The 14,668-nt window shown below is 38.9% G+C and overlaps 1 protein-coding gene across 4 annotated transcripts in view; it reads right to left on the bottom strand.

Annotated features, from left to right (window-relative positions):
* Positions 1-14,668, bottom strand: part of FBXL17 (F-box and leucine rich repeat protein 17) — a 459,233-nt gene that overhangs the window by 285,142 nt on the left and 159,423 nt on the right. For 3 of the 4 annotated variants that reach the window (XM_081826475.1, XM_081826476.1, XM_081826472.1), the window contains one exon: positions 389-519. In XM_081826475.1, the coding sequence (XP_081682601.1) occupies positions 389-519 (131 nt within the window). The remainder of the gene's footprint in view (positions 1-388; positions 520-14,668) is intronic. The other variant, XM_081826474.1, reaches the window with a different exon arrangement.

The raw sequence follows: 14,668 nt of genomic DNA, 5'->3' as shown, positions 1-14,668 counted from the left end.
GATCTTGATGCGTCTCATGTTTGAAATGGTTTCTTAGAATCATTTTCCTTGACAAGTGAACAGCAAATCAACCACAAAGTTGCAAAAATATTAAAGTGACAAATAAGCAATATACCTGGGTGGGTGACAAAGAAAAATTCGACAGACTGCTGTTGTTATCATTGCATTTGAATCAAAGTGCATAAAACCTTGTCAGAAATATGAGCAATGGATGGATGAAAAGTATACAGCTAGATGGCTTTCAAATCTTAAACATACCTATTTTAAAAGGCATGGCTACATTAAATTTTCTAAAATTGACATGCCTTGTCATAATGATAATTAGTATTGGTCAATGGAACATACGTTTCCCTCTGGAAAAGTGTTTTTAAGATGTTACAATGGTTACCTGTCATTTATGATCCAGTTCAGACAGAGATTGAGAGAGCTAAGATTTTTGCACCTTTTGACAATTTCCATCACGGTTTCATTATCCAGTTCAGTGATATGACGTAGGTCCAAGCTGGAAAGATTTCGTAGCTAATGAGATAAATAAAATGAAAGATGAGAAAGGTAAATGTTATATTCATTCTCAAAAATTATATAGTTTATTACAAGGTAGAGTATCACCATGCAATATTCAAAATAGGTAATATCTAATTAAATTACACTCATTCATATAATATTTTACATACTAAATTAGAAATGAATGCAGACATCTATCGTAAATATATGAATGGCAATAAACATTAAAATCAAACAGATTTTATTAATGTTTCATGAAAATCAAAAGTTAGCGACCTAATAGGTGGGGGGGGGCTGTTAAATATATTACATTAAGTACCTACAGTTTGATAAGATTATTCTAACATTGTTCAATTTCGGATATTTATCTTCATGATTATAATGCCACTTTCATATAGGTTTTCTCACTTTTTAAAAGATGAGATATGAGTAAATGGTTAATTCAGGGATACCCTGATGATATTTTATCAATGTACTCCAAATTGAACTATTATGGGTGGTGTGTTTCACCATGTGGAAAGCAATATAAAATGTTGTTTAAGAAGTAAAGATTTTCACCCACAACTATATGGTCAACTAATCTTCGACAAAGCAGGAATGAATAGCCAATGGAAAAAAAAAAACAAAAACAGTCTCTTCAACAAATGGTGGCGGAAAAACTGGACAGATACATGCAGAAGAACGGAAACTGGACCACTTTCTTACACCATATACAAAAATAAACTCAAAATGAATGAAAGACCTAAATGTGAGACAGGAAACCATCAATATCCTACAGAAGAACATAGGTAGCGACCTCTTTGACCTCAGCTGTAGCAACTTCTTACTAGACATGTTGCTGGAAGTGAGTGAAACAAAAGCAAAAATGAACTATTGGGACTTCATCAAGATAAAAAGCTTCTGCACAGTGAAGGAAACAATCAACAAAACTAAAAGGCAATCTATGGAAAGGGAGAAGGTATTTGCAAATGACATGGCTGATAAAGGGTTAGTAACCAAAATCTACAGAGAACTTATCAAGCTCGACATCCAAAAAACAAATAATCCACTTAAGAAATGGGCAGAAGACATGAAGAGACATTTTTCCAAAGAAGACATCCAGATGGCTAACAGACACATGAAAAGATGCTCAACATTACCCATCATCAGGGAAATACAAATCAAAACCATGATACCACTGCACACCTGTCAGAATGGCTAAAATTAAAAACACAAGAAACAACAGGTGTTAGCGAAGATGTGGAGAAAGGGGAACTCTCTTACACTGTTGGTGGGAATGCAAACTGGTGCAGCCACTCTGGAAAACATTCCTCAAAAAGTTAAAAACAGAACTGCCCTATGACCCAGCAATTGCACTACTAGGCATTTACCCAAAGGTTACAAAAATACTGATTCAAAGGGGTACATGCACCCCAATGTTGACAGCAGCATTATCAAAAATAGCCAAATTATGGAAAGAGCCCAAATGTCCATCAACTGATGAATGGATAAAGAAGAGGTGTCATATATACACAATGGGATATTACTCATCCATCAAAAAGAATGAAATCTTGCAATGACATGGATGGAGCTAGAGTAGATTATGCTAAGTGAGATAAATGAGTCAGAGAAAGACAAATACCATATGACTTCACTCATACATGGAATTTAAGAAACAAAACAGATGAACATAAAGGAAGGAGAAAAAAGGAGAGGGAGGGAACCATAAGAGACTCATAACTATAGAGAACAAACTGAGGGTTTCTAGAGGGGAGGTGGCAGGGGGACAGGCTAAATGGGTGATGGGGATTCAGGAGGGCACTTGTTATGAGCACTGGGTGTTATATATAAGTGATGAATCACTAAATTCTACTCCTGAAACCAATATTACACTATATGTTAACTAGAGTTTAAATAAAAATTTGAAGGAAAAAAAAAAAATATTTTCTCCAGGTTTCACCTTCCCCATTTCTCTATTTTCTCTCCTTTCCTGAAGCTTCCTGTCTTCCCCTGATGTTTGGTCTCCAAAGAAAATTACTAATACTATTTACACAAAGATAGAAATTATCTTCTTCAAATAAGCTACAAATCAAATAAGCTATTTTTGCTTAATAACATGCAAAGAATTAATCTGGAGGCAAGTGGCAAACCAAGTAACACCCTTTCCAAATATGTCTATGCCCTAATAGGTTACTTATATGCAAAACAAACTTCACAGATGTAAAAAGTTATGGATTCCTGAGACGCCTGGGTGGCTCAGTCAGTTAAGCGCCTGCCTTCGGCTCAGGTAATGATCCCAGGGTCCTAGGATCGGGTCCTGAATTGGGCTCCTTGCTCAGCAGGGAGTCTGCATTTCCCTCTGCCTGCCTCTCTATCTCTCTCTCTCTCTCTCTCTCTGACAAATAAATAAATAAAATATTAGAAAAAAAATAAAATAAAGTTATGGATTCTGAGATTGAGAGATTATCCTGGATTAACAGGGTAGTCCTAATCTAATTACTGGGCTTTATGTGCAGACAACCTTTCGCAGCTAACATCAGAGGGATGTAATGGAAGAAGATGCAAGAGACATGTGAATTGTGAAAGGGATTCAACCTGCCTTGATTGGCTTTGAGTATGGAGAAAGAGAGCAAGGAGCTAAGGAATGTGGGCATCCTCTAAAAACTGTAACAGCCCTGAGCTGAAAGCCAGTAAAAAAATAGGGACTTCAGGGCGCCTGGATGGCTCAGTCGTTAAGCGTCTGCCTTCGTTAAGGGTCCTCGGATGGAGTCCCATGTCGGGCTCCCTGCTCAGTAAAGAGCCTCCTTCTCCCTTCTCCCTCTGCCTGCCGCTCCCCCTGCTTGTGCTCTCTCTCTCTCTCTCTGCCAAATAAATAAATCTTAAAAAAAAAAAATAGGGACTTCAGATGTACAACCTTAAAGAACTGAATTCCATCAAAAACCTGAAGAAGCAAGAAAACAGACTATCCCCTCTTACCCAGGACTGGCGAGTCTTTTCTACGCCACCCTCAAATCCTTCTGTAGAGGGAGCAGGTTAGTCCTGCAGGAAGCTGACCTGCAGCTGTAATCCAACCCAAAGGCCTCAGAGAAGTGAGACAGCCAAGTTCCACCCGAGAGTCAGTTGAGCTTCAACCCCAAGATAAGACAAGACACTGGACTCTCCACTGCCGCTGGGTCAGAGAGAAATACTCTAAAACAGCACTGTCCCAGAGAACTTTCTGATGATGCTAATGTTCTATACCTCTGCTGTCCAATATGATAACCACTAGTCATATGCAGCTACTGAGCACTTAAGATGAGACCAGTGTGAGGGAGGACCTGAATTTTTATCTTATTTCATTTTGTTTAGTTTACATTTACTTTCAAGTTTTTTGATTACTGATTCAATCTCATTACTAGTAATCAGTCTGTTCAACTTTTCTAGTTCTTCCTGATTCAGTTTTAGATTGTATGTTTCTAGAAATTTATCCATGTCTTCTAGGTTGTTTAATCTGTTGGCATATAATTTTTCATGATATTCTCTTAGAATCTTTTGTTTTTCTGTAGTGTCAGTTGTGATTTTTCCTCCTTCGTTTCTGATTTTGAGTCCTCTCTTTTTTTCTTGATGAGTCTGACTAAAGGTTTGTCGATTTTGTTTATCTTTTCAATGAACCAGATGTTGGTTTCATTGATATTTTCTTCTGGTTTTTTTGTTTGTTTGGTCTCTATTTCATTTATCTCTGCTCTAATCTTTATTAGTTCCCTCTTTCTACTAGCTTTGAACTTTGTTCTTTTTCTAGCTCTTTTAGGTGTCAACATCCAAAAGTCTTTATTACTGTTGGAGATATACTTATCTGGAAACACAAAAAGAACCAAAAGCCTCTCTGAGTGGCACGTGTTGGATGGCTTGCTGGGCTTATGTCCTCACAGCCCTACTCATATCTGTACAGCCCTACTCATATCCGTACCATACAAAATCAGAAATATATAAAATGGACCTTAGAGATGCTGGAAAATACTCTGAAACATGACTATTAAGCCTATGAATGTTAAGGATGAATTTTGCTATGTGTAACCATATGCATATGTGAACTACCAAATATAGCCATATATAATACATACATAGCATCACTTTATTTTCCAATTATTCTTTATTATAGTCACTAGGAGGACACAAAATCATAAAAATTTTACCCAGCCACATAAATATTTCCTACACATGTATATTTTGGGGGCTAGCACAGCTTCTGACACAAAGTTTTATGTGAATTCTTACATAGCTCTTAGCTTCCTTCACTGTAAATTATCTTTATCACAACACTGTGAATGTACTTAATACCACTGAACTGTACACTTAAAAATGTTTAAAACGTAAACTCTAGGTTATGTACATTTGACCACGATAAAAAAAAAAAATCACTTCATCAACCAGGACATAGAAGGAGGCTGTAATAAATCTCTGTAGAGAGGAAAATTTAAAATTGTTTATGCCATTTCAGTCCCCTCACATTAGGAAAGATAACTGAGGACCAAACAGTTTTGAATAACTTATCAGAGTACAGATAATGGGGAGAGAGATGTTAGTAAATCTAAATTATCTTACAGATGTGGGGAAATCCAAAGATATCTGCTACAACTCATGGAAAAGCAAAAAGTAACAATTCCCAAAACTATCTATATGTAATAAAAACTCTAATTCTAGTTGATTGACTCTTTAACTTTTAGAAATCCTGCATCCAGCCCCATTCTTCAATGCAAGGTGGGTCAAAAAATGACACTGGCCCACTTTTGGCTGATAGTGCCCTGTTTACTATCCATAAATGGAACATTTCTCACTCTTCCAATGAAGCACAAACTCATACATGAGGAAACAGATTTACTTCGGCTCTCACAGGTAGCATTCTGACATCTTGAGAGTGTTTTACTCTCGGATTCAATTAAAGCTCATTTTATGATCAGGTGACAGTCACTGACTATGCTCATGTGGCCTTCCCTATGACTACTCTGGCCAGTTCAACATGAAATCTGACAGTATCCAAAGGCAGTTCCAGGAGGCAAGTTCCTGGAAACCAGCATTATTACAAGGACACGTACTGAGCTCCTCTATGGGACGCAGCATTTTTATTGAAAACTCTACAAACAGCTCTGTCAAATCCATCACACTCCTTCCCTTGCTATAGGCATGTCATAAAAGCGCCCTCCAGGGTTTCATATAAAGCTCCCTAAACTAATCCTTCATAGTGTGAAACAAACAATTACATTTAGGAAACTGACATTTTAATTAAACTTACTTTCCTTATAAATTCATTGGTAGTCTTGGGTTATACAAATCACAGAGGATCTGAATAAACAAAGACTTACAATCAAGATTTCCTAAATGCTTCACTCTAATTTTTAAACATTTAGTAAGGTATTTTAAAAGAAACTCAAGTCAGAATGTAGACTGCAGGTAATCAACTTTCAGGTTAATTCTTCTTTTATTGAGAAAAAAATATTATTTATAACTAATTCAGGTTAAAGACTAAAATTAGTCAATAATTGGTACAGCCATGTATGTACTTAAGTATAAAATGAGACACTAAAATGTTACCTAGGAAACAGAGTCTTGAAGGATTATAAAAAGACCTCAAATGGCTTCCAAGTTCTCTTAAGACCCTGGAAAAGTAAAAAATTAAACAAAATCCTCAATTGTGCAGATTGACTATGGTGGATGAACCAACGTAAGAGGCCTCACAGGACCACCATTTCGGGCTAACAAGGACAACTTACTTAGGTGAAGCTAGTTGGAGGTGATAATTTTTAAGAAGAATAAAAACTTCTGCATAGTTAAATATGTTCAAATGCCAACCAGTCCTAAATTACTTCTTGCCAGCCCTGCAGATGTTGGTTTTATTGGGACTGGGTTTCGAAGCAATCAGGTGTAATCTGCAGGGAGAAAAGTCAAAGGTTAAAACAGGCTGTCTTGCTGATGACAGGGTTACTGGGGATGTAGATCAGCACCACACACTCATCTGCCAAGTATCTGTCACCTGCCAAGATGGAGATCATGGGAGAGAGCAGAGGCACATGCGAGACAGAAGGGTCCGAGAAAGGCAGTTTCCCTGGGGAAGAGTCTCCTTTTAAGGACAAGAAGGGGAACACAAGTAATAAAGGAAGGGAGTTGCAGCACAGGTCTCATATGGGTAAAACAGGGAAAAAAGGGAAGAAACTAAGACTGCTGGGAACAGAAAAGAAAGGGGCAGAGATGGAATTTCTGTCCATGAGCACAGGACGGCTTCTCCACCTTGACAGGATCTGATATCTACATTTAGAGAACTTGGTTGGACAAGGCAGAGAATGAAGGGCACCCCTTCTACTCATCACCTTGGTCTGAACCTCAGCTTTATTAAGTCTTGCGCTCAAGTATAGAAATGGTAATAAGAGCTAGATAAGCCACATTTAGGATATCGGGCAGCACCTCATAGAACCAGGAACCTCAGGGTAGAACTGAAATCTTTCAAAAAGCCTGAGATCCCAGTACAGACAATAAAAATTTCTAAATCTAACCATGAAAAAAGGACTCCCAGGGTCTTGGATGCTGTCATATCCACGGTGGCTACCATGTTAATTTTCTGACACCTTCTCTATGAATTCCTTCCAACCACTGCCTTCTTAATCACACTGGGCTGCTGTCTCTTTGCATTATTCCCAAATCCAAGGTCTGTTTCACTCTGCCATTCTCTTACTAGATCTGACATCTTTTGCCATTTTATTCACATCCTGTTTTGCTTTCTAGCACACTTTACTGCACTGCTTCCCAGAGCTGTCCCTTCTAACTCCTTCTTGGCACATTACCAGCCAGATTAATCTTCCTTAAATAACTCTGACCATATCTCTCTGAAACTTTTAGGAAACAAAAATATTTCAACTGCAAAAAAAGAATCCCAGAACTTGCCTATCAAAGCCCTTCACTGTCTACCCCACCATTTCCTGAAATCTTTCAGCTAGCTGAAATCTCTTTCCCCAAATTTTGAGAGGTTGTTCTCAGTGTACTCAAAGAGCTGTGCTCATTACTTTAAAACTGCTCTCGATTTACTCTTTTTACTCAGATAACTTGGAAGTGTGTCTTCTTCTCTCCTTGCCATTTATTCAACTGCCTGGTTCCTACCTCATCTTCTCCACAAAGCCTTCTCAATTACTTCACAGAAGAGGAAAAATCAGTGAGGCTTCGAAATACAATATACTTGCCTAACACAAATTATTAACTAGACAGTCCCCAACATAACTATGCCCTTTAGATAGGAATCATCAATTGGCAGCAGCTGCCAAGGGACCAGGGGAACAACCTTCCCTTCTTGAGACAAGTATGTGGAAGTCCCCTCTTTGTCAACTCCTTCACCTTCCCCTCCCTGTCCCCTCCTCCTCCCCGACCAGCCCTTCCCAGTCTGTGCTGTTCGGGACCAAGCTCTCATCCCAAACACTTGACATCCAATCTTAATGCTTGAGCTGGTCCAAATCTGGATAGTTGTGAATTTTCATCCATTCATTCACTTACTTAAACGTCTCCTAAGCACCTGACTCTAATTTGGCCGCACATTAGGATCACATGGGCAACTTTTTAAAAAATACTGATAACCAGGCCCCATCCTTAAACATTCTGATTCATTGGCTTGGGGTAAGGCCAGTTGTTAGTATTTCCAAAAAAGATACCCAGCTGATCCCAGCCTGAATTGGGAATCACTTCTCTAATGCACAGCTACTGATATTTAAACCCTAAATGTGTAAAAATAATTTGTAAAGCTCAGCCTCTTTCCATCACTCAAAAAAGAATGCAGAAGATATTATTCATATGATCAATAAGTACTTACTAGGCACCTATTATATACCAGAGGCTATTCTAGCTGCTAAAAATACAGCAGTGAACAAGACAGACAAAAACCCCTATCCATGGGGTGCTTATACTCCCAGTTGGAAACAGGTGAAGGGTACAATAAATAAAATAAGTAAACAAATTATACAGTATGTTAAAAGTGCTAAGGACTATAGAGAAAAAATAAAGCAAGGCAAGGCAGATGGAAAACAGTGGAGGGAAGGGAGATGGGATGCAATTTAAATAAGCAGTCAAGGGGCACCTGGGTGGCTCAGTCGGTTAAGTGTCTGCCTCCGGCTTGGGTCATGATCTCAGGGTCCTGGGATGGAGCCCGGAGTTGGGCTCCTTGCTCAGCGGGGAGCCTGCTTCTCCCTCTCCCTCTGCCCACCCCATCACCGCTTGTGCGCATGCTCTCTCTCTCTGTCTCTCTCACTTGTGCACTCTCTCTCTCAAATACATAAGTAAAATCTTTTTAATAAATAAATAAATAGGCAGTCAAGGATGATCTCATTGAAAAGGTGATCACAGAGCACAGATCCAAAGGAGGTGAGGGAGCACACAAAACATGGGGATGTCTGGGGCAAGACTTAGTGCAAAGGCCCTGGGATGGGAACAGGCAGAATATTTTGGAGGATCAGTGAGGAGTCAGAGGTGCTGTAGCAGAGTGAACAGAAAGAAAACTAACAGGAGACATAGCCAAAGAGGTGAGTGAAGGACAGACTATATGAAACCCTGCAGGACAAAGTACGGATCGCTCTGAGGAATTTGGGAAGCCACTGGAGGGGTCTGTGTAGGAGTATGACATAATCTAACTTACATTTTTACGTGATCCTCTAGCTATGTATGAGTCTAGAATGGGAGCAAAGGTGGAAGCACAGAGAGGCTACATTGAATCAATCCAGTCAATATCAGTGACTTGGAACACAGTGACAGCAGCTGGATGTGGTATGAAGATCAGATTTTGGATATATTTGAAAGTAGAATCAACAGAATTTTTTGACAAATATATGAAGGAACATGAGAGAAAAATAAGAATCAAAGCTGATGCTAAGGTTTTTAGTTTGAGCTCCTGGAAGGCACTGTTGCAATAACTAAGATGTTTTGGTAGCAGGTAGGAAAAGAGTTTGGTTTTGAATATGTTATGTCTGCGACACCCATTAGATAGCCTAGAAAAGATGTCAAGTAAACTTGGAAGTCATCAACACACAAATGGCATTTATACTTCTAAATTTAATATATAAAAGTATTAATTATATATAAATATGCTAAATCCTTTTTATATACAAATTATATATATTTATATTCAATTACATATTTTTAATATAAAATATAAATGTATATATTTAATTATACATTTTTAAAATATAAATTATATATAAATATGTTAAATTCTTTGGGTACAATGATAGTAGCCTTCTAATTTGTAGTGAGTAAAGAAAATAAAATAATTGATTAAATTAACATGCAGGCATACAAACCCATAGTCATAAAATATAATATATAGTGAGCTAGTCTGATTCTAAAAAAAATTTAAAAATGCATTAACAGCAATAGTACCCTGAGCCACCCGGGGCAGTTACAGGCTGGCTTCATTCCCTATCAAAGCATAATTCAGCCTTCATGGCTTCCGTGCACATCCTCTGTACAACTACCTGAGATGCCCACGGTCAGAGTAAGAGACTGCCCTCTGTACACCCACTGATGTTGCTCGTTCTCCCACCACAGCCTAGGAGACTGTTCCTCCCACGAGAGTCACAGGCAAGCTTCTACAGGTCAGGGACATGGCTATTCACCTTTGTGTCACTGGGGCCTAACACAGGACTAGGTGCATCAAACCCATTTATTAACTGCTTATGGCTGAGTGAGTAAATCTGACATCAGGACCAAACTTTAAAGATAATTTCATTGATTTAAGTTTCCAGAGATCAGGTATCTGTCCCTCTAACTATATCAAATGCAAGATCTATAGCTCTGAAGCTCCATGTTTTTAAAGGTGATATATTTGAACATAAATTTCACAACATGTGAGGATTAAATAATGAAAAGCGACAATCTCATTCCACACAATTAAAGGTCATTTTAGAACAAGAAGTATAATCAGTTCCCTATTTACGTGTTCGTTTTTAAAATGAAGAACAGTTTTTTGTTTTTTTTTTTAAGAGTCTGTAAATTGTCAGCGTTTTGATGTCTGTGGCAGGAATTCTGACTAGTTCACCAAAATTTTACTCACTGTATTCTGCTGAAGAAATGTGAATTTGTTAATTGGATTTCTGCATCTTAGTGTACCAATGCTCCGCGCCTCCTCTCTCACTCTGGCAGGCAGCAGTCTCTAATTGACTTTTTCCTAGGACTTTCCTTTCCACCAAATCCCTTCCTTTTCTCCACAGAAGATTTTGGGAGCACCGAACGAACTACAAACAGCACTTAAAGTTGGCTGCACGAAGCAGCCCTGTCACTTTTTTACCCAGCAGGAGCTAAGTTACAGAACTTCTCTTCAGTTAAAAAAATAAAATGTTCACACTGTTTCACTTAAATAAGAAAAAAAAAAAAATCAAAGCTTAAATAAATTAAGGGCAAATTAAGTCAAATGTGAATGCAAGCCAGGAGAGATTATTTCATCTCACTGGACTGGTTGTGTACTTCTCTTTCATTTCCTCAGACCAAGGTCAGAGATCTGCTATAAAAAAAGACAGTTCATGGAATTCTGAACCCATTTCAGTCACTAGCACTGTAGAGTGTGCTTTAGTGTGTCAAAAGTTTTGGAAGTGCATTCCAAATAAAAGTTTTAAAACCTGATTTTTTAAAGTACTAAAATAAATGAAACTTAATCCAGGACAACCCGAACATTAGCGCATGGCAAAAGCTTAGCATATCCGAGCCAAGGGACCTGTACATTGACCTCTTGATCATATACTATTAAGGCAAAACCACCATATTATTCCATTCTTTATTTTTAAATGTGTGCAACTGGAAAACAAAGGAATGACATTAATGCTTTTTAATTAAAAAATATTCTGACATATTTTTATTTTCTGGCGTTCCAGAAATATTACAGAAATCTTGTACCTACTCTCTAAAATAAAATGTCTATTTTTTTTCTTTCTTCCTGGTTTAGAATATGCAACTGGGACTGACCTTCACATTGAGAATATCTTAGCTGGCCTTACACTCTCATTTCTGGGCCTTAGCCGAAAGCCACGGCTCGGAGTAAAAAGTGCCTCAACTTTTATTTCAGAAATGATTCTTCCTGTTCTGTGACCAGTACTGTTTCAGGGAGTGGGAACCAAAAATCCCTGGTGCACAGAATAACCACCAGCTGAGCCACTTCCCATCTTTGGGCTTTCCATACCACCAGAAAAAGATATCCTGACACACGGAGAAACACCATGAGGCCTCTGTCAATAGGTACCTACAGCTTCTCTCTGCAGTTTGCCCTATAGGTCTGGAGCACCCTGAGTCACCAAGGAGGAAAAGGCTAACCCAGGCATCCATCAGCAGCTTTCTCTCCTCTCAAGCTCTAAGCCATTTTTATGAGAAGAAATATTCCAAAACATATATGTAACTCTTTTTCCTACTGTCCCCCTTCTAGTCCCCAAATAAAACCCCAAATATTCCTTCTAGTTGGAAGACACATCTGAAACTAACAATCTAAAAATTAATCAATCGGGTCATCACTACTAGTGAGAAAGGAGTCACAGAATCCATCCTAAATCAAGATATAAGATTGGAAAAAATACTATTTCTTCATTTCTGGCATTGTACTTGATTTAACTGTTCATGGTATTATCCAAGTGTCCCAATCACCTATGATAATGAAAGAATGAACACTTTTCAGGTAAGAAAAATCTTAGAAGACTCAAACTTTTTAAAGGGCATGTAGGATGTATACTCAAAATCCAAGTCAGGAACTCTCCAAACACTAAATCAGATTTAAATTGTTTTACCTTTGTTCTGTAATCACTATTCCAAGAAGCAACAGCATTTGGTTTAAAATATATTTAAATTTGGAATTGGTAAGTTTTAGTTCCTGACTCTGCTAATCACACTCAAGAACTAAAAGTGAACAACCTAAATTCTAGGTTATTATCTATGCTACAGGCAGTGTATCAGTTATCAATAAGAAATGGTAATCAGGGGGCGGAGCAAAATGGCGGAGGAGTAGGAGACCTAAATTTCGTCTGGTCCCAGGAATTCAGCTGGATAGGGATCAAACCATTCTGAACACCTACAAACTCAACAAGAGATCAAAGAAAAGAACAGCAGCAACTCTCTGAACAGAAAAGCGACCACTTTCTGGAAGGCAGGACGTGCAGAGAAGTGAATCCGAGGCGATATTCGGGAGGATAGATGGGGGGGAAGGGGCCTCCATCGGCCACTTCTGGCAAGTGAAAGAGCCGCAGAGCACAAAATCGGAACTTTTAAAAGTCTGCTCTGCTGAGGGACGTCACTCCGGTGGCTAAGCAGGGGGTGGAACCCTCGTGGGACAGTGTGGTCTCAGGACCCTTGAGGTCACAGAAAGACGGAGGGTGCCTGAGTGCGGCAGAGCTCCCAGGGATCGGAGCGGGGAAGCCGGCTGCACAGATGGAGCAGAGGAATGGGCTCTCAGCTCGGGGTTGCCATAAACCGTGATCCGCGGTACAGTTGGGCCACTGCTCTCCCAGCAGGGACCCCAAAAGCAGCAGATCTGGGGAAACTTACCTTCCTCCCCTGGGAGTAGCAGTGCGAGAGCGCACCGCAGGGATCTGGTGGGTTTGGAGACTCCACACCGAGTGGGGTGCCAGAGATAGAAACGCTCGGTCACAGGCCTGGTGAGTACAAGTACGGCCGGAGACCGGGGAGATGGGAGTGATTGACTGCTTTTCTCTGGGAGTGCACTGAGGAGTGGGGCCCCAAGTTCTCAGCTCCTCCGGGGTGGAGATTGGGAGGCCGCCATTTCACTCTCATCCTCCAATGCTGTATGGAAAGCTTGCAGGGAACAAAAGCTCCCGAGAGCAAACCCGAGCAGATTACTTAGCCCAACCCGGCAAGGGCGGGGCAATTCTGCCTCCGGCAAACACATTTGGGAACCACAGCAACAGGCCCCTCCCCCAGAAGATAAGCGAGAACAGCCAGACAAGACCAAGTTTACCAATCAATGAGAACGGCAGAACTCCAGCGCTAGGGGAATATTGCACATAGAATTCAAGGCTTTTTTCCCCGATTCTTTAGTCTTTCAAAGTTAATTTTTTTTTAACTTTTTTTTTTCAATTTTTCCTTTTCCCTTTTTCAACCAACATCTTATCAATCCCTTTTTAAAAAAATCTTTTTTATTTTTCATTTTTAGAGTCATATTCTATCCCTTCATAATAGTTAACCTTATTTTTGGTATATATATTTAAGTTGTTCTCTCTTTAAAATTTTGGGATACACTTTCTGCTAACAGACCACAATATACCCTAAATCTCTAGTGTATGGCTTTGTTCTAGTCTCCTGCCTGATCACATTCTCTCCCTTTTTTTTTTTTAAATTCTCTTCTTTCTTTTTTCAACCAAATTCTTATCAATTCCTTTTATAAAATCTTTTATAATTTTCATCTTTATAGTCATATTAAATCCGTCATCATATTTACCCTTATTTTTGTACATACATAAGTTTTTCTTTCTTTAAAATTTTGGGAGGCACTTTCTTCTAACAGACCAAAATATGCCCAAAATCTAGTGTGTGGCACTGATCTATGCACCAGCCTGATCATATTTGATGACATTCTGTTTTATTTGTTTGTTTTATCTTTTTCTTTTTTCTTTCTTTCCCTTTCTTTTCCCCCAGTTTCAGGTCTCATCTGATTTGTTTAGTGTATATTTTTCTGGGGTCCTTGTTACCTTGGGGTCCTTGTTACCTTCTCCTCTGGACAAAATGACAAGATGGAAAAAATCACCTCAAAAAAAAGAACAAGCGGCAGTATCAATTGCCAGGGACCTAATCAATAGGGACATTAGTAAGAAGTTGGAACTACAGTTCAGAATGACAATTTTAAAGATACTAGCTGGGCTTGAAAAAAGCATGGAAGATATTAGAGAAACCCCTTCTGGAGAAATTAAAAAACTACAATCTAACCAAGTCAAAATCAAAAAGGCTATTAATGAGGTGCAATCAAAAATGGAGGCTCTAACTGCTAGGATAAATGAGGCAGAAGAGAGAATTAGTGTATAGAAGACCAAATGATGGAAAATAAAGAAGCTGAGAAAAAGAGAGATAAACAACTAGTGGATCACGACGGCAGAATTCAAGAGGTAAGATGAAACAATATTAGAATAATTGGGATCCCAGAAGAAGAAGAAAGAGAGAGGGGGGCAGAAGGTATAATGGAGCAAATTATAGC

The sequence above is a fragment of the Leptonychotes weddellii genome, chromosome 7 (genome assembly GCF_054177405.1).
Source record: "Leptonychotes weddellii isolate Sample4059 chromosome 7, ASM5417740v2, whole genome shotgun sequence".
NCBI lineage: Eukaryota > Metazoa > Chordata > Mammalia > Carnivora > Phocidae > Leptonychotes > Leptonychotes weddellii.
This window is presented reverse-complemented; position numbering and strand designations above follow the sequence as displayed.